This window comes from Aulonocara stuartgranti, assembly GCF_965226115.1.
Source record: "Aulonocara stuartgranti genome assembly, chromosome: 3".
In the NCBI taxonomy this organism is placed as follows: Eukaryota; Metazoa; Chordata; class Actinopteri; order Cichliformes; family Cichlidae; genus Aulonocara; species Aulonocara stuartgranti.
Window position 1 is genome coordinate 19,554,115 of NC_138941.1, and position 25,285 is coordinate 19,579,399.

Below are 25,285 nucleotides of genomic sequence, written 5' to 3' on the forward strand. Positions count from 1 at the left end.
TTTAAACAAATAATCCAGCTGAAGCTTCAGACAGCCGTCAGACAGTGAAACACTGCCATCTGCTGGACGCGAATAACAAAGACGCTGCTTTGACGGGTGAGGGAGTTTCAACAAGTCTGCAACGACTCAAGCATCAAACTACAGAACTATTCTAGCGGACATGGTGCTCTAATGACTGCTTCATTAACGCAGGTCAGAAAGGATCAAACATATCAATAAATCATAAAACACAAAACGTCTCTTATTGCCCAGGGCTCAGGAAGTGAGTGTGTTCCTTATAGCCCAACACGTTCTCACTCCCAACTCGTCAAACGTGTGACGCATGGTCAGGCTCCCTCTGCTTCACTTATGGACCATATGGACCACCAGGTAAGACCATTTAAACGGACAGCATTTATAGAATGACTATTAAAAGTCAGCGAGTGTCAGTAATGTTAATGTGGTTATGTTAGTAATACACCGAGTGCTAATATAACAGCTTTAAGATGCATTTGTAGATGTTATTACGTGTTTTACCGTCTTTATGGTGCTAGCTTAAAGTTACGGTGTAAACGTTAGCTTATATTGGAGGAAAGCTGTTACTGTTTAAACGATGTTAGCACAGAAATATTAGCTTCTGTCATGACTGATGAAGTTACTAGTTAATAAAGTTTCCAGTAAAGTGTTTAATCGCAGCCACAGACTGACAGCAAATATCTCGATTAGCTTCAGTGCATCTGTAATAAATATGTGCAAGTTTCAGTGCTTCGTTTAAACTGTATGATACTTATACTGACCCAGGGTCAGTGTAAAATACAATCCTAGCTGTGTGAACAAAGCCTGGCTGCTTTAATCCTGCATGACAAACCTCAGGATGCAGGTTATTATTACTCTTTCCTGCTGGCACACCTGTCACACCTGAGAGTCAGCTAGAAACTCACAGTGACGTGGACATCATGCAAAGACTGCCAGACTCTGTAATACTGCAAATGATCAGTGACTCAGGTTATCACTAAACTTTAAACGGCACCTCTGTGTCTCTGTGTGCTGAACATCTAGGATTGAGTCAGGCTGCATTGACTGTGGGACTTTAATGTGTTAAAAGCAGGTTGAAGACGGCTCAGAAACATTTGAAGATTAAAATTTAGCATTATGGCTGCTGGTGGTTTGTAAAGCCTCTACTCAGCTGTATTTTTGTTACTAATTTATGTTTGTTGTTGTTTAACACAGATTTCAGAAGAGCAAATATGCTTAATAGTTTAACTAGATTTCATTTGTCAGTGTGGGACTGCTGAGTCACCTGAAGAACTCATTTCATTCATTCTCCACATGATGTTCATTTACAGAAATGTTTCACAGGAACTGATTTCTCCCAAAGGGTGAACTAGTGTGTTTCCATAGATTACCTCTGTATGAATGTACTTCTTAAATGAAGGCAAGTGTTTGTCCTTTTTTGTTCCTCAGGTACAGTACGTGATATCAAGGGCAGGCGGTCATCACTGGGGGTAGACAAGAAGCAGACGTACTTCCAAGAGGGAGCTGCAGTGAGGTCAGAGGTCAGAATCTGAAACAGCTCAGGTTTATATTTTAGAGGTTATAAAAAATCAAAATGTATTATTTAAAGAAACCTTTAAATAATAGTCATAATTATGATTATTATAAGAAATATCAAACATTTAAGTGGATTTTCTGTTACACATATCGTGTTAGCCCTGCAATAAACTGGCAGCCTGTCTTTGTCCTGTATCAGCTGGGATAGGCTTCATCCTCCTGCAACCCTGAATTGGATACATTGTATTCCAATTATGTAATCTGATCATTTACAAACTCAAGGTATCTAATCAAAATGTAAGTGATGCCGCCCTTGACAGACAGGGAGATTTTATTCCTCAAAGACCATCATCCAGTCGAAGTACTAGTTGTCACGTGGTCAGTGTTCTCACAACCATTGATTTTATCTCACAACTTGTTTTCACCAAAGAATTTCAGTAAGTAAATATTCTTCAATCTCTTTTTCCCCCCAGTGTCTGCAGATCAGCATCAGTGTCCACGTGAAGAACCTAGTTATGTTGCCAGTGTCAACCCAACAAAAGGTACTTTACCTTCTTGTATATATTGTGATTCCTTTACTTTTATATTTGTTGTTATAGTTGAGTTAGGCAGGGCTTTTGTGCAGTCCTAAGAAACATACTGCCTAGAGTGTTTTTCACTTTGTGGAAGAGTTTCTTTATTTTTTTTCTGTTAGTGTGTGGAACTGAGGTGCTTCGTCAGGAGCTCCTTCAGTTGTTGGAGGATGGAGAAGAGGACGCAGCCATGACTTGTGAGACGTCGTCTGAGTCAGCTGCTACTCACTGGGCGATCAGAAACATGGTGTCCTTGCTAAAGTGGAAAGAGGCCAGGCCTTGTCTTATAGACAATATGTTAGCTACTCTGGATCCACAGTCACACCGTGTGTGTCAGTGTGGCAAACAAGTAGTTGTGAGGTGTCTGGACTGCCTGCCTCTTCCATTCCTTTGTGCTGACTGTGATATTGCAGTTCACACACGCTTTGTCCTGCACAGCAGAGAGGCAGTAACAGGAGGGTTTTTGCAGCCTTCATCAGAGTTTCACAATCCAATATGTACGGTTTTTAAGTCTTATGCATTTATTGCTATGTACTATGAGTGTGTGCTGTTATTGTATATTTATTGTGTATCATTTAATTTCCAATTCTTTTTATATATATTGTGTGTTTTTAATGTTAGTTCGGCTGTTGCCTGTGCAAAGACCAGACTGTGTGTGACTGCCCAGCAGGTAACGTTGAGGTTTCACCCGGTGCAATTGTGGCTCTTGTAACCATAAATGGTAAGTTGCTCTTTTGTCACACAGTACATACACAATAGATGTGTTTGCAGGTTTTATTGCAAATTGTACATTGCTACATTGTTTTGAATTACCCTCGGCCCGCAGTATATGTGGGCACCTGTCAAAGGTCATTTGGATTTACCAGACCGCTTTGAAAACAACATGGGAAAAAATGAATGTCTTTGTTGAGCCATGACTGGATTTCTCCTTATCCTTCCTAAAGGCCGTTATAACCTTGCACTGCCAGTGGTGAGCTGCACCAGCTGTGGCCTAATGTGGTCCCCCTCAGTTAAGGACTTCCAGGGTGGTGGATATTGGCCTGGCACCTTAAATTTCTGCACCCTGTTTTCAATGGATGTCTTTCAGTCTTTCTATGACATTAAGAAGCTGCAGCAGGGATGTCACTTAAGGCCTTTGTCAAAGTGCTGGATGAACGAACAGCCCATTTTGGAAGGGTGAGTTTCTAAATTTGTCAAGTTTAAGGAAATTGTGCAAATCAATGTTTATGATGACTGTCCGTGAATATTCTGTTGTTTGTCCTCTACTTAAAAGACTGGCCGAATATCAGCTGATGCCTTCAGCAAAAGTTTCTTGGAGTGGAGTGCTGTAAAGTGTGAGGTGGACAGGATGTGCAAGGAGCCATGCTTTAGCTGCCCTGCCTGCACTCCAGACATGCTCGCCGTCTCAGTTGATGGAAACTGCAAGCTTTATCGCTTTCAATCAAATGCAAGGTACGTTATGCATTGTGTACATAAATCAAATATGGATTTGTACAAAAATTGTATTTTGATGTTTCTTTTCAAACAACTGTCACCGTGTTCGTTCAGCACTTCAGAGCAGGGGAACTTTGAAGGTGTCTTCATTGAGAAAGATGAGGAAGTTGCTGAGTTTGTGAAATACATCCAGAGACACACAAATGATGTAAGATACACATATATATCAGTGCTGTCAGCGTTAATCTTGTTAAAATGACGTTAACGCCATAACCATATACTCATACGTGTGTGTGTGTGTGTGTGGATACATATTTGGATGGGTGGATATTTATTTTGTTTTTCTCTTGGTGTTGTCGTAATACTATTTACTTGACTTTATCTTAATGTGTACTTCATTTTGAGTAGCTCACACTTGGATGTGCGAGGTATACTGCAGCTTGTAGTCTTGGATACGTTTAAGACATTTTGTTATAAGGTTGAATGAATTCAGCAGTCATGTATTGTGACCTCCTTTCTATAGATCAAATGGGGAGGTGCGTTTCAGGATGGGGCCGGTTCTACAGTTGGAGAAGAGGTGGAGCAAGTAAACAGTTTCCTGTCTAGGGCGGCCATCACAACGAAGTACATGTCTAAAGCAGGTGTGTGTCTGTGTGTGAGATTCCACTCAGTCTCCTGCTCATTCATTCTTATTTGTATACTAACTGAAATGCAGGGCGAACAGACATGCTGAGCCTCCTGGCTTTGGGCTGGAACAAAAGGAAAGTGGAACAACTGGGCCGCACTTTGAGCCAGAGATATCTAAAGGTCATTTTTTCAACACCCATTTTAATGTGTGTGGTAATGGGGGGGAAACACCAGTACTCTAAAAATGTCCATATGAATGACATTTATTAATGTATTCTTAGATCATAAGGATCCTTAGAGAACAAGTGGAGAGCCTGAATGCGAGCAGAAATGAGCTGGGTGTGGATGACGACACACTGCAGCAGTGGGCTGAAGGTGAGTCTCAATATAATGCACTCGTGTATAACAACAGGACCCACCATGGCCTCATTAAAGAACTTAGAGTTAAGATCTTTCTGACAGTGTCAACAAACAATGAAAAATAAGCTTGTAAAAGGGGATGCTTTTACATGCTCATGGGATGCTTTCTGGGCTGCTCAAATTACCACAAAATGTAAAAGCACCAGGCAGCACACTCACAAGGACATGTTTTGTTCAGTGTTTTGTTGAAGAAATCAACAAGTACAACTGAGATGTTTGCTGTAGTGGTGTGTTTGTTAAGAAGCATGCCAGCACACTGGTGAACTGACAGTCCCAGAATGCACCCGAGCCAGTGACTCGCCCCAGAACAAATGACATTAATTATCTAGAAAGACAACCGTGATCAAAGACTAAGTAAAAGAGTAGGAAACAAAAGATAAGGAAAGGTACTGTGGGGTAGGAAAGAAAGGCCAGAGCTGTGCAAAATGACCTCCAGCAGGCCACAAATATGCACGTCTGCTCAAACGGTCAGATACTGACTCCATGAGGGTGGTATGAGGGCTCGACGTCCACAGGTGGGGGTTGTGCTTACAGCCCAACACCGTGCAGGATGTTTGGCATTTGCCAGAGAACACCAAGCTTGGCAACTTTGCCACTGGCGCCCTGTGCTCTTCACAGATGAAAGCAAGTTCACACTAAGTACTTGTGACAGAGTCTGGAGACATATTGGAGAACCTGCTGCCTGAAACATCCACCAGCATGATGGTTGGGCAGTGGGTGACTAATGGTGTGGGTGGCATTTCTTTGGGGGACCGCACAGCCCCCCGTGTGCTCGGCAGAGGTAGCCTGACTGCCATTAGGTGCTGAAATTAGATCCTCAGACCCCTTGTGAGACTAAATGCTGGTGCGGGTGGCCCCGGGTTCCTCCTAATGCAAGACAGCGCTAGACCTCATGTGGCTGGAGTGTGTCAGCAGTTCCTGCAAGACGAAGGCATTGATGCTGTGGACTGGCCCGCCCATTCCCCAGATCTGAATCCATTTGAGGACATCTGGGACATCACGTCTCACTCCATCCACCAACTGCACCACAGACTGTCCAGGAGTTGGCAGATGCTTTAGTCCTGGAGTCTGGGAGGAGATCCATCAGGAGACCATCTGCCACTTCATCAGGAGCATGCCCAGGTGTTGTAGTGAGGTCATACAGGCATGTGGAGGCCACACAGACTACAGAGCCTCATTTTGACGTGTTTGAAGGACATTACGTCAAACCAGATGAATGATTCTGTATTGCACTGATCAAGGAACCAACCCAATAGGAGCTAAAGGCATCCTCTTCACATTACTTAACATAGTGAGTTTATACTATGTTTAATGTGCATTTTCTTCATCAGTCTAGAACATAACATGTTAGCGCTCCCTGGTTCTTTTTGGAGACAGATCCTGAGACAGCAGGCAGCTTTGGAGAACTCATGCCAGCTGTGGTCATTAAGGAAAACTTTGATTTAATATTGATTTCATGACAACTATCCTCAGGCACATATTCCTGGATATATACAATGACACGAGTAGACACTAACCCCCAGCAGTCTGGTCCTATGACAGCATAACTAAGGGCTGACCTGAACCAGCCCCAACTATAAGCTCTATAAAGAAGTGAAGTCTTATGCCAACTCTTAAAAGTCTTGACCATGTCCACCTCCAAAACTCATAATGGACTTTGGAGGTGGACAGCTATCAAGCTCCTCACAGAGGAGCAGCTTGACAGCTAACAGCTCCCAATTTAGTTTAGTCCAAATACATGAATTCAAATTGAGGTGATAACTATTTATCAACAGTATGAATGTCTGTTCCCGTCCAACAAAGTTGTTACTACATACCATGTTGAGCAGGGCTTCCACTTGACTTTAACTTCTTCTTTGTCCTGAAAAACATGATATAAACAAACAATTAATTCAGAAAGACATGCAGGTTGCATACAAAAAGGAGCCTACAAACATTTGTGTACTGTTGAATGGCTCAATATATTATACAGTTAGTTTACAAAAATATAAGAACCACTACAATGCTTGTACTGCCAGCATCGAGTGCATGTCAGCAAAGCAACACTGCTTACATTGTGGCTCACAAGCTCCACTCCTTTTCATCAAAACCAAAATTTTATCTACATTCTGTTTTTTACACTTTAAATCCCAGTTAGGTTAAATATTACCAGTAGCTTTTCAGATAAAACAGTAATAAAGTCCTAATGGTTTCATAAATCTTCATATTTTTTTTCATATAAGCATCGGGGACAAGGCTGTCTTGCAACTGTTGAGGTCACTAGTGTGCGCCCTATTTCTTCCAGGATCACTCTTCATTTGTAGGTTTTAGTGGACTCCTACTACTGTGAAGTGGTTTTCATGGGACAGGAGCTTGTATTCCAAGATCTGGGAGATTGTAGAAATGAGCTGTGATGCCCTTCTTGCCATCTTTCCAGAAATATCAGTGATCTGGAAGCTGTTAGGCTGACTTACAGCAGCAGCACTTTCTGCACCTGCAGAAACTCCAGGACACATTTACTAACAGTGTTTGTTGCTGTGTGTGCTGCAGCTGCAGCTTTGAATTTTTTTTGAGAGCTAATATTTTGGCTATGGTGTCTTGTTATGAAATGTACAAGAGTAAGAGTGTTAGCATGTGTGTCAAAGCTACGTTTGACTGGGAAACTCAAAGCTCAATAACCTGTATCAACAACAATTCACTGCAGCCTGTGTAATATTTGATGCATCATAATTTATTCCAGTCTATCTTGCAAATACATGTTTGCGTTGCAATGTCATGCACAACACACACAACTATTAGAGCCTTAAGATCAAACCTGCGTCATTCTTTTGGTCCACTGCAGTGTAGCAGTCAAACAAGGAGAAGTGAAGTGGCCCCAAATGGCCAGGATAGAGATCAGAGGGTTAATGCGTAAAATGCATAAAAATATTATTGATTACAGGATAATACATTAATGTTAATATCAACAATAAGCTTTTTACTCTGAAGTTACAAGTATAAACAATGCTGTTGCATTTACACTTACATTTTTTACTATAAGTATGGAAACAAGTGAACAGCATTTTATAATAAGTTTAACTGGAATTCTGTACACTGAAAAACAAACAACAGATAAAAAACACAAACAAACAGCCAGTGCCTTCATCTGTCCATTAAATGTCAAACATCGCTTTGACCTGTAGTCTCTGCTCGTCAGCACATGCTTTTAAAAAGAGCTCCATGTCCTCTGCAAACTGAAAAACAAAGAGGAAGAAGTCCCTCTACACAAAAACACTGTGGATGACAGGCCAGGCAAACATCTACTGACCTGTTTGAATGCCTCCTCATCATGTGAGCCTTGAAGTTTTTTTGTAAGAAGACTAAGACCACAGTGAGGACGTTTCATTTTCATGGACTTTCCACAAGCCCCAGTTTCATTTAGCACAGAGGGTGGAGCACATGAATGTTCTACCCAAGATTCAGGAAATGGTTTAGATGCTGGAGACGAGACATGGAGAGGGAGACGAGGCTCCACGGAGAGTTCAGTGGGGAGCAGTCCTGAATGCTGACATGACAATAATTGCCTTGCCATATCCCCACGCTGTATGACTGTCATGTTACAGAAGGGCAGTGAAAGTGCACCGGCACATCATTTTGTCTGTAAGAGAGAAAAAAAGAAAAAACATGTAATTTAAATGTAGTTGTATAGAATGCAGTCAGTTTATCTAACAATCAGATTGTACATATTAACAAAAATATCCAAGCCGTCCTCAATAATGAAAGCAAAATGGTGTGGATCACAAGAGCTGTCAGGAAATGTGGTGAACAGGAAAAATATTTAATGAAAACACTTTTTTCTCTCGCTGATGAATGAACTGAACTGTACAATGTGAAAAATAACTTTTAAGTCAACAAAGACCTGCAGAGGTGCTGAAAAGAAGTGCATATTTATGACTTTAACTATGAGGTATATTTAATACCAACATACCTTTGAAAGGCAAAGCACTTTGAATGTGTCCATTTATATGCTGCTCAATCTTTGCCCTGACAGCAGGGCTGAAAGTGGGGCACAGAGGGCAGTGAAACAGCCAACACGTGGTGCATTCCTGCAATTCTGGCCTGGAGGCAGAACTCCAATTTGATATTTGCATCTAAAACAGAGAGAAAAACAGATAAACACCATATACACATTTAAGTTCAGGTTTTAACAGAAATAACACGTTACAGTTAGCATGTAAGAGATTTGGGAGAAAATTCTTTACAAAAACATAATTTACAAGAAACTTTTATTTGTGACATACGTATCTATTGACATATAAAAGACAACTGAACAAAGGCTAACTAACATCTGGGCAATAAAGCAGAATAAATAGAGAATATTAGTGTTTATACATATATAAAACTCTCTGTGACGACCTTTACAATGTTTTTGCAGGTGGAATGAGAGACATGAATAAAGTGCAATATGCAGTAAATGGAACAATGTGCATTGATGTTACAGATCGTGAAAAGTAGTGAAGTGAATTTGTTCATAACAAGCAAAAATCAAATACGTTTGAAACTGACCACTAAATGCTAACCAGAGGTGTCAAAAGTGCACATTCTTACTAAAGTTTAGATGCCTCGGGGGTCTGACCGTTGTTGTAGCGCTAACAAAGTGCCAACGTAATCAGTGTAAGCAAACTAGATGATTCCTACAATTATATAATTATTAACGGCAAATTTAGACATGAAAGACTCTGTAACAACCTTTACGATCCACTTGCAAGGTTTCCACAGTCGATGGCTGTATCCCAATTCAGGGTCTGCAGCCTTAAAGTTCGCAGCCTCAACGGTCCATGAACTCTGAACATCTGAACTCTGAAGCATGAACTCTGTGTCAAAGATTCAAGCTGCAGTTATTTATATTTCCTATCACCTTAAATCTTCACTCAAAGACACTCAAGTATCTGTGACAGTGTGTATATAGATGTATCATATATAAGAGAGAAATATTGTTATTTTAATATGTTGGCATTACTAAATGTGGCTCAGTGCTTACATATATGTGTAAAAAGCAAATGTACGAGCTGTGATAACTGTGTCTGATAGAATGAAGAGTAGACTGATAAATGAAATATTCCTTTATTGGGTGAGAAAATCAGACCATGTCATAACTGCTTTAAGTCATACAGAATAGACATCAGAGCCTTAAACAGGCTGACTTCTGCTAAATGGGTCAAACTGGGCAGAAAGTCTACAAACACATAACATCCTTATAGAAAATGATGTAACACTATAGATCAACTTAGCTCAGAATATATAAAGCAAATAAACAATTACAGCAATATGATGCAACAAACACAGCAGTGCTACTGATCCAAAATACTCAAAGCTTCATAGAACTGAAACAAACATTTATTTTTAGCTCCATTCTGCTGCTGATACAGACTTTAGGTTTCTGAACATTAAACTTGTTGCTGCCTTTCATAGTGTGTAACTTGAAGGCCCTGAGTACTTTCTCCCACACTGGAAACACTGGAATGACAACATTATTTGAACATTACCTAATAAGACTGATTCAGCACAGACAGTTATGTTAAACTTTCCTAGCAGTCCTTCACAAACAGGGAACAGTCTGTCTATTCTCTCCATCTGTCAGCTGCTGCTGGCTCTTCCTCCTCCTCTTCCTCACACACTGCTGAGTTTGTCCTGGTGGATCATCAGGGCTGCAAAGCCTCACAGATGATGTGCAGCAGTGGGTCCCTCAGTCTGTCCTCACTCTGGACACTTGCAGTCGTCACACATGGAAATCAAATGTGTGATAAGGTGCAGGATTCAAACACAAGTGTAACTTATAAACACATGTTCATACTTTTATTCCACAATCAGAGAGAAAGAAACAGAGAGAGAGTGCAGGACCATAGCTGGCGATTTTTTGCTTTTATGGGCCGATCGATTTTTTTTTCTTTTGGAAGGGTATAAATAATGAAAGGTGTTGGATTGGCCAATTGGTCATGATCGACTCTGGGCTGGACCAATTACAGCCGAGGAGGTCGGATGCACCCTCCCCCTTATTTAGCAATCTTATAGATGAACTAAAGAAAATGGAGAACAAAAAAAGGAAAGGAGGTGCAGAAAAAATTAGGGCCAAAAAGAAACAAGCCCTTCAGGCAGACGCTGCCAAATGTGTAAAAATAACTGAATTGTTTGGCGGTAGCTGTGGCATAGCTTCCACAGATTTAGCAACATCAGCAAGTGGTGGAGGCCAGCAGGTGGATAAGGGAAAGGGGAGGCAAGAGGAGGAGAGACCCGAGGCCGCCACCGGTCATAGTGGCAGAGGAACTGAACTTCAGGTAAGAAGTTATGACCTGCTGTCTATCTGTGTCAGATATAAACCAAGTTTAGTTGTAGTTTGTTTTCGTTGTGCTGACTTTTTACAGTCGCTTAGAATAACTGGTACTAGCTAGCATGACGGAGTTTATATACTGCTGGGCGGGTGCTATGAAGTTACTGATAGTAAATTTTATTTTATGCTTAAGGTTAGTTTCTCAAACTCCTCAAAATCTTAACAAATTGTGCCAATCCTTACATGTTGCACCAGGCTGATTTATCATCTAAAGTGGAGAAGTCTGTGACAGAGGAGACAGAAGAGCAGCAGAGAGAGATGGAGCAAGAGAGAGAAATAAAAGAGCAGGAGATGGAGATGGAGAGATGACTTTATGTCATCCATGAGGGATGCATTTGACATATGTTTCACATATTATAGCCCAACAAGTTACTTATAGCAATTTAAATACGAGCAATCACTTTTTGGCAGACAATCACTTTTTGGCACAACACCGGCTATTTTTTGTGTTTCTTTTTATCGCTCTGTAGCTGAGTTCAATTGAAAGCCTGCATGCGCTAGTACCTCTTGCCACAAGTTCCCAGAATCCTTTGCGGTTTTACCCCTGAATGACGTCACATTTTTGGTGGGCCGGTCTCTAGTCAAAATGCCCAGGCCGATTTTTTGTCCCAGTTCAGCCCTGTGCAGGACAGACAGACAGGTGACAGTCTCAGGTGTACACACTGCTACACAACAGCACCAGAGAAGGAGGATTTAGTGTTTGTGTTATTACGAGTGCAAACAAGAAGAGTTCCCAGATGGTGCAGTGGACACATGTGTGACTGCTGTGATTAAAGCATCTTTCTTTCAGCTTAACGAGTGAACCGTCAGCTCGTTCAAACACACGTTAAAGTCCGTTTGGCTCGACACCACCGAACAGAGGCAGCAATATAACATAGCTAACATTAACAGTGCAGTGAATCCTGCTTGTGCCGTGATATTCAGGACTGCAAACCGAGCAGCATCACTGACTTTCAGCTTGTTGTGTTTGTGGATAAATGACTGACTTTAATTATCCACAAAATCATCACATTCTCTGTAGGATTAAGGTCGACTATTGAACAGCGTATATTTTAAAGTAAAGGCTTTAAAACCAAGTAAACGCTGAAAGTACAAACATCACTAATGTCACATAACTTTGCCAACATGTGGCCAACAGGAATGTTTTAATGTTCTTCATTATTAAACATCTGCACATAAATAAGTGACATAATATTCAGTACTTACTTCTGAAAGTTTACTCTTCAGCCGCCCCTCTTCCGCCGTTTTCTTTCGGCAACATTATCCACACCCACCGCCGCGCCGTTCTCTCGGAACTGAAGAAACTTCTTGGATAAAATGTCTTCAAGAAATTTTAAGCAGTTCAGACGCTTTTCTTTCCCAGCTCCTCAGACTGTCCACCCTGTTAGCTTCGTTAAGCAGCCATGAAGAGTAGAAGGCCAAGTATGAGTTTCAAACAATAAACACATTTATTTTTAAACCCTGCAAATAAACAACATTAACATCAAAAGTTTTACATTTCCTAAATGTATCCCACAATCTGAATATAACACCCACTTCCCCACGTTTGATCCGCTGTGTTAAATATGATTAAGAACAGAATGCAATCATTTGCAAATCCTATAAACCAGTATTTTAAACAAAGTGAGAAAATGAAACATTTAAAGAAAAATATTAGCCCATTTTGAATTTGATGGCAGCATCCTCTCTCCAAAAACTAAAGGCGTTACGATGTTTAGTGCTGGACCATGTTGGTTAATGTGTAAACTCAACAGTTTCCATTTTGATTAACCTGACCAACATCTAACATAGAACACCTTTGAAGTGGACCTCGCAGCCTGTCGATAACTTCAAACACGTCGAGGTCTTCAGAGGCTGAACTTTGACCCAGCATCACAAGGAGCGCCATAAACACTTGTTACAGTTATTAGAAGGAAGCCAGCCTTTAGACATCCCCACAACGACATCGTGACCAAGGGTCTGTTGCATGATTTTTAACATGGCTACAATGTGTCGTCTGCTGCGTCATCGTTTAATACAACAACGTACTGAAAGAGAGCATTCAGTATCTGACTGAGCTGGACTAACCTTCCCTTTCAAAAGTGAAAACTGCAACATAAAACTGGAATACAACCAACTTCTAATGAAATGTAACATTTTATAACATGAACACAGATTCCAGGTGAGCTGTGTCTTCCAGGACTGGATTTACCAGAACAGGTATGAGGACGGTGCCTGACGGGCATGTACGAGCTGGAGTGGATCCCAGCTAACACAGGGTGAGGAGACAGACGAACGTTCATGCTCACACTTATTCACCAGTTAACCTAACCCCACTACCTGAATGTGTGTGAACTGTGGGAGGAAGCCAGAGTCCCCTGAGAGGACCCACACAAACACGGGGAGAACATCCAACCTCCACAGAGACTCTCTCTGCACCTGAAACTGAATGTGGCCAAAACAAAGGTGCTGGTGGTGGACTAACTGTAATTTAAAATGTGAAAATTTTAGCTGTCCTCCATCATTCTCCCTGAGGAGTCGAGTTACGGTGACTTTGTATCTTCTACAAGAGACGCACAAGAGCAAGTTTAAAAAAAAACTGTAGAGGAAAATATGGCAAAGTCCCAAGACTTACAAAAGGAAGCTTATGCTAGACGAGTCCAGAAGTACAGAAACCTTGTGTACAGCGTTGGAGATGAAGTTCTTCTCTTGAACATGAAACGTGGAAGGAAGGGAGGAAGACTTGATCCAGATTTTTCAGGACCCTACACCATTCAAGACATCGCTGGCAAATGTGTGAGATTAAAAAACACAGAAGGAGCAACTTTAAGAAATCACTACAGCATTGACCATATCAAGCCGTACAGAAGAAGCCACCATGTAAATATCAGTGACAATTAAAAATACCCAACTCGCAGTCAGACGGTGAACAGCAGCACAGACCTGAAGATGCCTCCCTGCCATCCTACTGCTAACCCTCAGTGCCAGCAAAGTCCAGAGGATTCATTATGCACCCAAAACGGCTGACACAAGGAGTTTAATTGTGTTCCAGGACCAGAAACGCGTGAACAAGAACTTCCCTCCCGGAAACAAAGCTTAGAAAATGAAGGTGACATAGTGAACAACTCTTTTTGACCAGTTGGTCATTTGTTGCCAGTTTGGCGTTGCAACTTAATTGACTGTTGCATGACTTTGTTTGCATTTTGCAGTCTTCAACTCATATTGGATATAAAGAAACATGCAACGTGCACTGAGCTTGTGGAAGTCTGGAAATGGATCTGCCTGTCAGTAATTTTCTATTTTGCCCACCCGCTGTACCTTTCCTATTTCTCTGCGTGTAAATGCATGCCTATTGTATTGACTTTTTCCTGTTGTGGCCCGTTGGCCTTTACCCAGCTTATCCACTACAAATCTCATGCATGCCTGAGCTAACTTATCATATTTTTCTTTTAGTAAAGAGGCTATGGCGTGCAAAGGATACTGGGCGCTTGGAGGCAGCTGTTGGACCATACAAGTTATTTGATTCCTCTTTTCGAACACTGCAGGGGTCACGGTGGTTTCTGATGAGGTAAGAGAACTTATCATTATTGAGTCTGATTTCGAGGTTCTGCTCCTTCTGAAGCATTTGCAGTGCAGAGACCATTAATAGTTTAAAATGTGCGAGTAGGTCGGGGGGTTTGTATTGCAAAACTCTGATAAGGTTTCACCCATTCACTTCAATAGGAAAAAATGTTATCAACCACAACACAGATGTTGTGACATCATAATACCCAGTTCCAGTATATGCAGAAAGAACCTTTATCAGCAATTCTATTCCTTTAGATGTTTTTGTGTACAGCACTCAAGCAGTTACTTCAAAAATTGTTGCTGTTGTTGTATAAACTCAGATTTTTCAAAACAGGTCATTGATGCATATCTGCACCGTGTTATTGACAGACGAAAGGTAAGTAAGAAATGTCATTTACCTACTAATTTTGAAATTAAAAAAAAAAACCCTATTTACTGTTCTCTAACATTTTTGTATACTTGTGCAGAATGCTGCACACCTGCTCTGTTCAGTAGTTGCAAGCTCGTTGTTTTCTGGGCAGTTCAGATGCCTCAACTGGTATGTTGAAAGCTCAGAAGTGGTCCAAACAGTTGACTCCTTTCTGTTGCTGAGGAAAGAGTTCGGTTCCTTTAAAGAAGACTATATTTGAAAACACCCTGAGACGCATGGTACCTAAGTAAATCCAAATTACTCTGCACTTCCAATCCCACAGATGAAGTTCCCAGTTGAAGACCTGGCTGTGCCCTGTGAACTTTGGTACACACTGGATTCTTGTGGTATGTGTTCATTTTGTTATTAATTTGCATAATTTGTTGTGAAGCAGTTTCTTGCACAAAGTGTTATTTTTAAATAAGTTTTCAGTGGCACAAACAATTGTAATTTTTAATTTAACTTTTTCTTTAGATTGTCAACATCTCTGCACAGAAAATACTGCTCATAGACCCCATGGGAATGAAGGTGTTTATGACAGGAAAATTCTGCGCAACTGGAGGTATGTATGATACTGAGGTGTTATTCTTAGACTAAAAAAAAAAAAAATCTTGTTTCATTACAAACACTTTTGTTCAACTAGGAATTTTCTGAGGATGAGAGGGCATGAAGACACCATGGAGTGGCAGTTACAGACTATGCAACACAACAAGCGACAGGATTCCAGCAGTTGTGGAGTTTTACTGTTAAAGGTAACCCGTATTCAAATGATTCCGTTTCTTGTTAGCTAGAATTAAGACTTTAAGTGAATTTAAGTGAAGTGAAAGTTATTTCGGTCAACAACAACAAAGATGATCATTTTACATAGAAGTACTTAATCATACAGTAACTGAAAAAGGAATAGGCTGAAGCCTTGTGGCTTATAATTATCCTATCCTTTACCTAATTAAGACTTTACATTCTAATTATGATCAATCTCACAGTTTGCAGAACACTACCTTGATTTTGGAGAGGTCAGTGAGGTGTCAACCACTACAGAGCCAGTTGTGCTGGAGCGAATGCAGATAGCTTGCACCCTACTTGAAAATCGAGGTAAGTCCAGTAAAGTCCTTATCACGTTAGTGCATACTTCCAATTTAAATAGTGCTTTTCAAACAGCACAGTACAAATAGTGCTCTTCAAACACTTTCAGATAAGACCCTTCTCAAAGTCTAATTTAGACTAATTTTCCAGGAAGTATATTTGGAAAAAATGTACTATTATTTTTTAATTATTCAATAAATAATGTTTGATTAAAACCTAACTATGATTGTGTTTCAGGGAACGCTGAGGACTACTGCATTGTTTTCTCCATGTTAGATGCTAACGCTGACCGCAGCATGATTGAAATGGTAAAACAAAACAAAAGAAACACATAAGTCTTAGTATCATTACTTGCCAATCATAATTAAAATGTTGAGTAATAGTATTCACCAAACAGAATATGAGCCATTTATTTTTCCTTTCCAGGTGCAGTATGAATCTTGCCAAAGATGGGCACATTTTGCATGTGAAAAATATAAAGAGAGCAACCAAGAATATAAATGCCAAAAATGTAGCCAGAGTCAGACAGAGACTGTGCAGAGACTGTAGAAGGACAGAGCAGCAGCAGAGCAGTCCAGATACACTGATGATCCTCTGTCAGATCCAGAGGGACACACAGGGATGATGCTGGACTCTACATTGTGTCTGACAGTGGAGCTGTTCTCAGAGCAGTTCACTCTGCAGCACTGACAGTCATCTGCACTTCTTCTCATTCCTCTGTCAGTCACTGCTGGATGAAGCTCTCCTCTCCACCTCCCAGTAACATGGCCCAGTCAGAGCGTCTCTACACACAAGCTGCTGCTGCTTCAACCTCTCTGGATCATCAGGACACAGCTCCTCCTCTCTCAGCACACACACCGTCCTGTTTACCATCATCACCTCCACCTGCAGAGAGAAGAAGGAAGAGCAGAGGAGATAAACGAGTGTTTCCAGAGACTCTTCATCAGCTGTCAGTCAGTGATGCAGCACATCCAGTATAAAGAGCAGCAGGGACTTCAGTGCTGGGACTGTACTAGGACTCATTGTTGCTTCACTTTTTCTAATCTTTGGATTTTTATTGAAGTTGATGAAAATGTTTTTCCCTCCTAGTTTGAGTTTGGATTTTCATTCATTAGAAGAACCTTGGTGTGTCCACTCTGAGCTCTGTAGGAACCCCAACAACAAGCCCAACAATCCAGATGGACGGTTCCAGCTGTTAACTGGAGGAATTCCATCCAAACATCTGCTCTCACTAAATTCTTCCTCACCTACAGACTGTGTTCTTCACTGCTTTAAACTTGGAAATGAATGCAGTCATTGGTCTGCGTGCTGCTTTGTTCAGAGAGCTGATTGGCTGTTGACAGTGTTTGATCAGAGCGTGTCAGCCGTTACTATGGTGACCATAAAGGTCAGAAACAGGAAGTGTTTGTGTCCAATCCTGAAGCCTGTCACCATTCTCCTCTCACAGCTTCACTGAGAAGCTGCAGCTTTACAGGAAACACTGGATCTTTGTTTCATACTGACTGTGTTTAGTACAATACTGCTGACAGCACCACCCACTCACTCCATCACTCTACTTACACCAGAGTCTCCAGTCTGTAGTCTGGACTCTGCTGAAGATCAGACAGCTGCTTCACATCTGGATCCTTCAGGTTGTTTCCCCACAGGTTCAGCTCTCTCAGATGGGAGGGGTTGGACTTCAGTGCTGCTGCCAGATAATCACAGCTGATCTTTGACAAACCACAGCTCTCCAATCTGTATAAAGAATGAAAGATGTAAGTTTATTAGACAAAGTGTGAGCTTGAAATCATTCAGTGTTTCATCATCTGTTCAGAGCTGAAGAAGGTTCAGAATGTAGAAGTTTAGAAAATGGAAACTCCAAACAGCTGAAGCCAACAGGAAGCAGCTTCAAACAGGAAACTGTGCAGAGTTTCAGACTATATGTCCTGATGCAGCCAGTTGGATTTTGGAGATTTGAATCTCTGTTCTGTGACTAAGTCCTTGAATCATTTCTTCCAGTTGGTCCAACAAGACAGACTAAGTGTTGGACATGTGTTGTGGCTCCATTAGGGGAGCTTCTAAATGTGATGTGATGGCCCCTCTGGCTCTGTCAGGTCACAGCACTGAAGAGAGCTCAAACTGGGCACACACTTGTTCCAGTCTGGACCAAAGACTATATACTGGGACTGAGGGACTGCTTTGACTGCACCCACTGGGACTTTTTAAAGGCTCATGTTCTCAATTAGATCATCGATTTCTACTTACATTTCTTTCTGGGAAAAATGGGGATTACTTTGGAAACAGGAAGTATTTTCCCCAATAAGCAGCCCTGGATTAGTAAATCACTCCAACATGTTCTCAGGCAGAAGAAGCTGTCTTGTTATGAGGGAGAGAAGAAAAAGATTGAGGCACAGAAACTTGTTGAAAGAGAGATAAAGCAGCTAAAATCAGGTGTAAAAGTAAAGCAGAGGATGAGCTGAATAAAGGACACTCAAGGCTGGCTTGGAAAGGAATGAAGTCCATGGTGGGGATGCAGAACAAGGAGCAAAGATGAATGTGATGCTGAATCAGCAGAAGACTTGGACTCATTTGATTCCAGCTTTGATATCATTGATTTCAATGAAGAGCTTTGTGATTGTAGCAAAGGGCTGGTAGCTCTGAGAGTCCCACTGATGAGGTGTTTGTGTGGAAATCTCTTAGTGGGACCAAAGAGAGAAAAAGCCCTGGTCCTGATGCTGTGGAAGGGAAATGATTGAAGTGTGCTGTGAGGAACTGACTGGGAGGTTTTCACACATTTTCCAGTCCTCCTTGGAACAACAGGAAGTTCCCAGCATATGGAAACAAAGGTTAAGTGTCCTATGGCACTCAGTGATGATGGTGCTGTGGCCCCACCACCTCCACCTCTTTGTAAAGGAACTAACTGTAATCTGAAGCTTCAAATGGGACTAAGACTTCCTCCACTAGGTGGCAGTGTCTGATGAGAAAGTGTTAGTGGAGCTGGCCTGGAGTCAGAAACAGGAAGATGCAGGATTTGGGCTGAAATGGGGAAAAGTGGTTCGCACTAGTGCCTTAAAGCAAGAAGGTTGTAGGTTGAAGCTTGTTGGCCTTTCTGTGGAGGTTGGATGTTCTCCCACAGTCCAATGAAATGCTGCTTAGGTTCATTGGTGCTTCTAAATTGGCTGTAGGTGTGGATGTGAGAGAGTGCTTCTCTGTCTCTCTCTGTTGGCCCTGTGATGGACTGCTCACCTGTGCAGGTGGACCACGCCTCTTGCCCTATGACAGCTAGGGCACAGGCTGCAGCCCTGTGAGCCTAAGCTGAATAAACAGTTAGCAAAAATGATCCATAGATGGCCTGAAATCCCCCAGTTAGCAGTTTGGTAGATAGCTATGACATGCTAATCCCATCCAGCAGCTGTATTCTACCTGTAAGCTGATCCCTGCTGAGCCAAAGCACTTTTTCATATACAAATTACAACCTTTAATAGAAACCTATTGGTCAGCATCTTATTAGCCTGCTGTTAGCTTCATTCCACAGAAAACTGAGAGAAACTAACAGAGTTGATAAAGAATAAAGAGAAATGTGCTGATTTAAAGCCTTTGAAGTGCTTCAGATGATCTCTGTCCACTTCTGTCCACTCATTCATTCATGTAAGCTTTCTAATGCAGCTTTGATCTTCACAGTCTGCTTCATGAAACTCATTCTAACCCTGAATGTCAGAGTGTTCCTCCTTCTCTTTCCCATCATTCATGCTGGCAGTGGAGGAGATTTGGATGTTGGACTGTGTTTTGGATGATGTGTGTATGTTTGTGTTGGACTGCTGTCTGTAAAGCAAACGCACATTTTGCTTTGGATTTCAGTGTCAGACAGACTTTAAGGTGGAATGAAGAGTTGGAGAGTTTCACAGTGAATTATCCAGTGGAGGATTTTTCTTCTTCTTTGAAGGTTTGAAATGTGAACATTGTTCTGCTGCAGTCAATGGACTAAACCAGAGAAGAAGAAAACAGACTTTACCATGAAGATCCTCAGTGTGGATCAGTATAATATCAGCCTGATGTCTGCAGTTTAGTGTCAGCACAACTTTCACATCATATTCATCTCAGCACAACTAAAACATGCTGACTGACCTCAGAGTTTCAAGTCCACATCCTGGACTCTCCAGGAAACCACACAGATGCTTCACTCCTGAATCCTGCAGCTTGTTGTTGTAGCTCAGGTCCAGCTGTCTCAGATGGGAGGGGTTGGACTTCAGTGCTGCTGCCAGATAATCACAGCTGATCTCTGACAAACCACAGCCCCTCAATCTGTATAAAGAATGAAAGATGTAAGTTTATTAGACAAAGTGTGAGCTTGAAATCATTCAGTGTTTCATCATCTGTTCAGAGCTGAAGAAGGTTCAGAATGTAGAAGTTTAGAAAATGGAAACTCCAAACAGCTGACAGAGTTCATACGCCTTTGTCAGGGTCAAATTCAAGCAAGACCATGTGAAAATTAAAACACATCATCCTAGGTGAACTTAAACACCTTTGTTCCCCTTTTGTTAAGACATAGAAAAGTACACCACACAAAAATACTGCAAAAGGAAACGGTCGCCTTATATACATAGTGTATAAACTCAAAATGCACATTTCACTTCAAATTAAGATTAAGGCTTTGAACAGATCACATAGTTCAGTTCAACATATAAGACTTTAAGAATGCACAAGCATCTACTTAAAATCTATTTAATTTATCATCCATGATATTATTTTGTACAATTCCAATGTATTTTGTTCATCTCCCTTAAATAAACAGGCAGTCTTAAAGTATGAAATATTCATATACAAACACATATAAATGTGTGTACTGTCTCAGTGGCTGATAGTACCCCACAGGCCTCAGTGTGAGCTTGAAGACATTTATAATGTTTAAGTAGTTTAATGTGCAGGTGCTGACGATAAACACATTTTGAATGAAAGCCGGGGAACTTTGGTAGCACAGAAACAAGTGGCTATTCTTTGTGACTATATGGATCACTCACAATACCATTATTTCACACAAAGGCACCAAATTAATACTCAAAAAAGCTGCAGCAATACACACAAATATAAACAGTACTTGGTGACAACTTTGCTTTTAGCCTTTAACCCTTCTTGACTACTTTTGATGTGGCCTCTATATTTTACCTTTAAAAACAGTTTATCTTGCCAATCTGTTATTTTCTCATTTTGACCAACTGTATCAGCACAATTTATCTAAATTCAGACAAAATTTAAAATACAAGTAGAAAGTGATATTTTGACTGTAAAAACCACACACATGTTTAACGAATCATCTTCATAACTTGAAATGCAAATAGAGATTGTACATTTTTAAAAATACGCACACGTTTTGCAAACAACAAAGTTATATGGTACTATTTACCAAAAAATGCAGCCAAGGCTCAGACGTTTTTCATATAATCATTTCAAACTATTTACAGAACAATCAGGTGTCAAACAATAGTTTGTGTCACTCTAACACATATGAGAACAGCACAGGGATAAACCTGCAGGTCTGACAGCAGGTGTGTCACTCAGCGTTTACACTGCAATCTGCCTTTGTTGGCTTTAAGGCAGCAACTGTGACGATCACTAGTAGAACTGACACACAAAACAAAACAACAGCTACACACTAAATACACAAGACAACAAACTAACTTGAGACCAAACACGGTAAACGTCACAAATCTCTCACGTATCAAAACTCTCTCTCTCTTTCGCTCACTCGCTCTCTCTTGCCGGTCACTCCTAAAACTTCCCCCTTTTGCTAAACAACCAAATGTCATGTTTCCATATCATTTTTGATTGGTCGACATGGTACATTTTCCCACCTATAGGGCTTTGGAGCGTGATGTCACGGGAGATGGGCCATGCCCCCTTCCGCCATGACAGTAGGCCAGCCAAAGGATACCATTTCAGCTATGGATCGTACGTGTTGTGTTGTCGGTTGCAACGTTAGATCACACGATCGTGAAGGCAAGAAGCTGGATAACGGGCTCTCTTTTCATCGTTTTCCGTCCTGGAGGCAACGTGAGGGATCCCATGTATCCGATATTACTAAACAAAGACGTCAGGCTTGGATTGCAGCGGTGAGACGAGCAGATATCGAGTTCTCTGCAATCCCCAGCTTTTTGTTGGTTTGCTCACGGCATTTTCTTTCCGGTGAGTTCTAAATTAATTCATATCACTCTTGAAAGGCTTTTAGTGTTATTTTCAACGTGCTGAGGTCATAGATAATGAGATAAAACATGCTAATGTGTGATGCTGCAGAACCACATCATGTCGACTGAGTAGCTTATGATTTGGCATTATTGCAGGCAAACCAGCATATGAAATGGATGTAACAAATCCAGACTGGGCACCAACACTGCACATGGGGCATGACGACATACCTGTATCAGACTCGGACCGGCACTCAAGGCGTACGCAACGGAAGCGAAAAAGAGCACCCATCGGAGGTAAACAACCCCCCCCCCCTCTAAAAACATACTAAATTGCTATCACTGTACACTAATCCGCACATAACTTCCAGATGAATCACACACCTGTCATTGGAATATTGGTGTACATTTACCTTATGTCTAATTTTATCTTACAGGCTTTCGTTATGCAGCTGCAGAGTCTGAAGGTGTGCCCCGTGCAGAAGTGATTGATGAAGATCTGACAGAAGACCAACAGCAAAATCACAATGTCATGGAGGCTGTGGACAGCAGTTGTGTTGGACAAGTGGAGGTTGAGGTAGCAGCTGCAAATGTGGATATACTGAAGAAATGTAAACCTTTTAAAATGATGACAGATTACAAACTCTCAGCTGTGTCTGTAATCAAACCTCTGTAACTTTGCTTCCCTTCAGCAGCATCAGCTCATGTTCACATGTTGATTCATGGTTTGCTTCAGTTTTTGATGGACTGCAGAATATTTTGAAGGTTATCTGCTATAAAAAGCCAGAACAGGAAAATCTGCTTCATGTGTTTCTGTTTGATCCTCAGTGACTTTGACACAAAGGCCTCTGCTGTGATGATCACACCTCTGATCAAGTCTCACAGTGTCAGCTTTGTTTTTATACATATGGATATGTGCTGATAAATGATCAGAGTTATAATATTTCCCACTGTCTGCTGTGTGCCGTGACCTTTGACCTGCTAAAGACAGTCAGCTGTGGATTATTCATTGTTGTGTCTGATACTTAGAAGTGTGAGGAAGAACACTACACAGTTAATCAGGGTCCCCTCTCTCTGAATCAGGAAAGGTGGGCAGGGGGCCGCGGGCCATACGTTGAGTCTCACTGTTTGAAATGTGAACATTGTTCTGCTGCAGTCAATGGACTAAACCAGAGAAGAAGAAAACAGACTTTACCATGAAGATCCTCAGTGTGGATCAGTATAATATCAGCCTGATGTCTGCAGTTTAGTGTCAGCACAACTTTCACATCATATTCATCTCAGCACAACTAAAACATGCTGACTGACCCCAGAGTTTCAAGTCCACATCCTGGACTCTCCAGGAAACCACACAGATGCTTCACTCCTGAATCCTGCAGGTTGTTGTTGTAGCTCAGGTCCAGCTGTCTCAGATGGGAGGGGTTGGACTTCAGTGCTGCTGCCAGATAATCACAGCTGATCTCTGACAAACCACAGCTCCTCAATCTGTATGAAGAATGAAAGATGTAAGTTTATTAGACAAAGTGTGAGCTTGAAATCATTCAGTGTTTCATCATCTGTTCAGAGCTGAAGAAGGTTCAGAATGTAGAAGTTTAGAAAATGGAAACTCCAAACAGCTGACAGAGTTCATACGCCTTTGTCAGGGTCAAATTCAAGCAAGACCATGTGAAAATTAAAACACTTCATCCTAGGTGAACTTAAACACCTTTGTTCCCCTTTTGTTAAGACATAGAAAAGTACACCACACAAAAATACTGCAAAAGGAAACGGTCGCCTTATATACATAGTGTATAAACTCAAAATGCACATTTCACTTCAAATTAAGATTAAGGCTTTGAACAGATCACATAGTTCAGTTCAACATATAAGACTTTAAGAATGCACAAGCATCTACTTAAAATCTATTTAATTTATCATCCATGATATTATTTTGTACAATTCCAATGTATTTTGTTCATCTCCCTTAAATAAACAGGCAGTCTTAAAGTATGAAATATTCATATACAAACACATATAAATGTGTGTACTGTCTCAGTGGCTGATAGTACCCCACAGGCCTCAGTGTGAGCTTGAAGACATTTATAATGTTTAAGTAGTTTAATATGCAGGTGCTGACGATAAACACATTTTGAATGAAAGCCGGGGAACTTTGGTAGCACAGAAACAAGTGGCTATTCTTTGTGACTATATGGATCACTCACAATACCATTATTTCACACAAAGGCACCAAATTAATACTCAAAAAAGCTGCAGCAATACACACAAATATAAACAGTACTTGGTGACAACTTTGCTTTTAGCCTTTAACCCTTCTTGACTACTTTTGATGTGGCCTCTATATTTTACCTTTAAAAACAGTTTATCTTGCCAATCTGTTATTTTCTCATTTTGACCAACTGTATCAGCACAATTTATCTAAATTCAGACAAAATTTAAAATACACGTAGAAAGTGATATTTTGACTGTAAAAACCACACACATGTTTAACGAATCATCTTCATAACTTGAAATGCAAATAGAGATTGTACATTTTTAAAAATACGCACACGTTTTGCAAACAACAAAGTTATATGGTACTATTTACCAAAAAATGCAGCCAAGGCTCAGACGTTTTTCATATAATCATTTCAAACTATTTACAGAACAATCAGGTGTCAAACAATAGTTTGTGTCACTCTAACACATATGAGAACAGCACAGGGATAAACCTGCAGGTCTGACAGCAGGTGTGTCACTCAGCGTTTACACTGCAATCTGCCTTTGTTGGCTTTAAGGCAGCAACTGTGACGATCACTAGTAGAACTGACACACAAAACAAAACAACAGCTACACACTAAATACACAAGACAACAAACTAACTTGAGACCAAACACGGTAAACGTCACAAATCTCTCACGTATCAAAACTCTCTCTCTCTTTCGCTCACTCGCTCTCTCTTGCCGGTCACTCCTAAAACTTCCCCCTTTTGCTAAACAACCAAATGTCATGTTTCCATATCATTTTTGATTGGTCGACATGGTACATTTTCCCACCTATAGGGCTTTGGAGCGTGATGTCACGGGAGATGGGCCATGCCCCCTTCCGCCATGACAGTAGGCCAGCCAAAGGATACCATTTCAGCTATGGATCGTACGTGTTGTGTTGTCGGTTGCAACGTTAG

General features: G+C 41.0%; 2 protein-coding genes, 3 long non-coding RNA genes and 1 pseudogene across 9 annotated transcripts in view; 3 read left to right on the top strand and 3 right to left on the bottom strand.

The window, feature by feature from the left end:
* LOC309700493 (uncharacterized protein) overlaps positions 1-25,285 on the bottom strand; it is a 2,098,293-nt gene that overhangs the window by 1,264,905 nt on the left and 808,103 nt on the right. The window contains exons 34-35 of the mRNA XM_082524046.1: positions 23,434-23,610; positions 20,072-20,248 (exon numbers count right to left, since the gene is read on the bottom strand). Of these exons, the coding sequence (XP_082380172.1) occupies positions 20,072-20,248; positions 23,434-23,610 (354 nt within the window). The remainder of the gene's footprint in view (positions 1-20,071; positions 20,249-23,433; positions 23,611-25,285) is intronic.
* LOC309700733 (neuroligin-2-like) overlaps positions 1-25,285 on the top strand; it is a 120,564-nt pseudogene that overhangs the window by 64,324 nt on the left and 30,955 nt on the right. The gene's annotated exons all lie outside the window — the stretch shown is intronic.
* On the top strand, positions 100-4,543 carry LOC309701127 (uncharacterized protein). Of its 3 annotated transcripts, XM_082525123.1 has the most exons (11): positions 107-192; positions 282-369; positions 1,444-1,535; positions 2,004-2,072; positions 2,724-2,823; positions 3,047-3,278; positions 3,376-3,554; positions 3,651-3,744; positions 4,060-4,160; positions 4,252-4,343; positions 4,445-4,540. In XM_082525123.1, exons 1-7 carry the CDS (start codon positions 172-174, stop codon positions 3,431-3,433), a joined length of 660 nt encoding a protein of 219 aa, XP_082381249.1. In that variant the 5' UTR covers positions 107-171; the 3' UTR covers positions 3,434-3,554; positions 3,651-3,744; positions 4,060-4,160; positions 4,252-4,343; positions 4,445-4,540. The 3 variants fall into 3 exon arrangements, with proteins under 3 accessions (XP_082381250.1, XP_082381249.1, XP_082381248.1); XM_082525122.1 differs by having other exon boundaries at positions 4,060-4,343; positions 4,445-4,541; XM_082525124.1 differs by lacking the exon at positions 2,004-2,072 and having other exon boundaries at positions 100-192; positions 4,060-4,343; positions 4,445-4,543.
* Positions 7,867-9,477, bottom strand: LOC309701595. Its single transcript, XR_014275154.1, has 3 exons — positions 9,291-9,477; positions 8,530-8,692; positions 7,867-8,199 (listed from the first exon to the last, which is right to left on the bottom strand). It is a non-coding gene; the product is annotated as an uncharacterized lncRNA (long non-coding RNA).
* Positions 9,650-14,244, bottom strand: LOC309701658. The gene is made up of 2 exons (XR_014275209.1): positions 14,100-14,244; positions 9,650-9,981 (listed from the first exon to the last, which is right to left on the bottom strand). It is a non-coding gene; the product is annotated as an uncharacterized lncRNA (long non-coding RNA).
* On the top strand, positions 14,373-16,846 carry LOC309701452. 2 transcript variants are annotated; one of them, XR_014274995.1, is made up of 4 exons: positions 14,373-14,476; positions 14,810-14,851; positions 15,168-15,636; positions 15,868-16,846. It is a non-coding gene; the product is annotated as an uncharacterized lncRNA (long non-coding RNA). The 2 variants fall into 2 exon arrangements; XR_014274996.1 differs by lacking the exon at positions 14,373-14,476 and having other exon boundaries at positions 14,678-15,231; positions 15,359-15,636.

Coding starts and splice junctions, on each gene's coding strand:
- LOC309701127 (XM_082525122.1), top strand. CDS start 172: ATGACTGCTTCATTAACGCAG. Junction 193..281: donor TGACTGCTTCATTAACGCAG/GTCAGAAAGGAT, acceptor TGTTCCTTATAG/CCCAACACGTTCTCACTCCC. Junction 2,073..2,723: donor CAGTGTCAACCCAACAAAAG/GTACTTTACCTT, acceptor TTTTAATGTTAG/TTCGGCTGTTGCCTGTGCAA.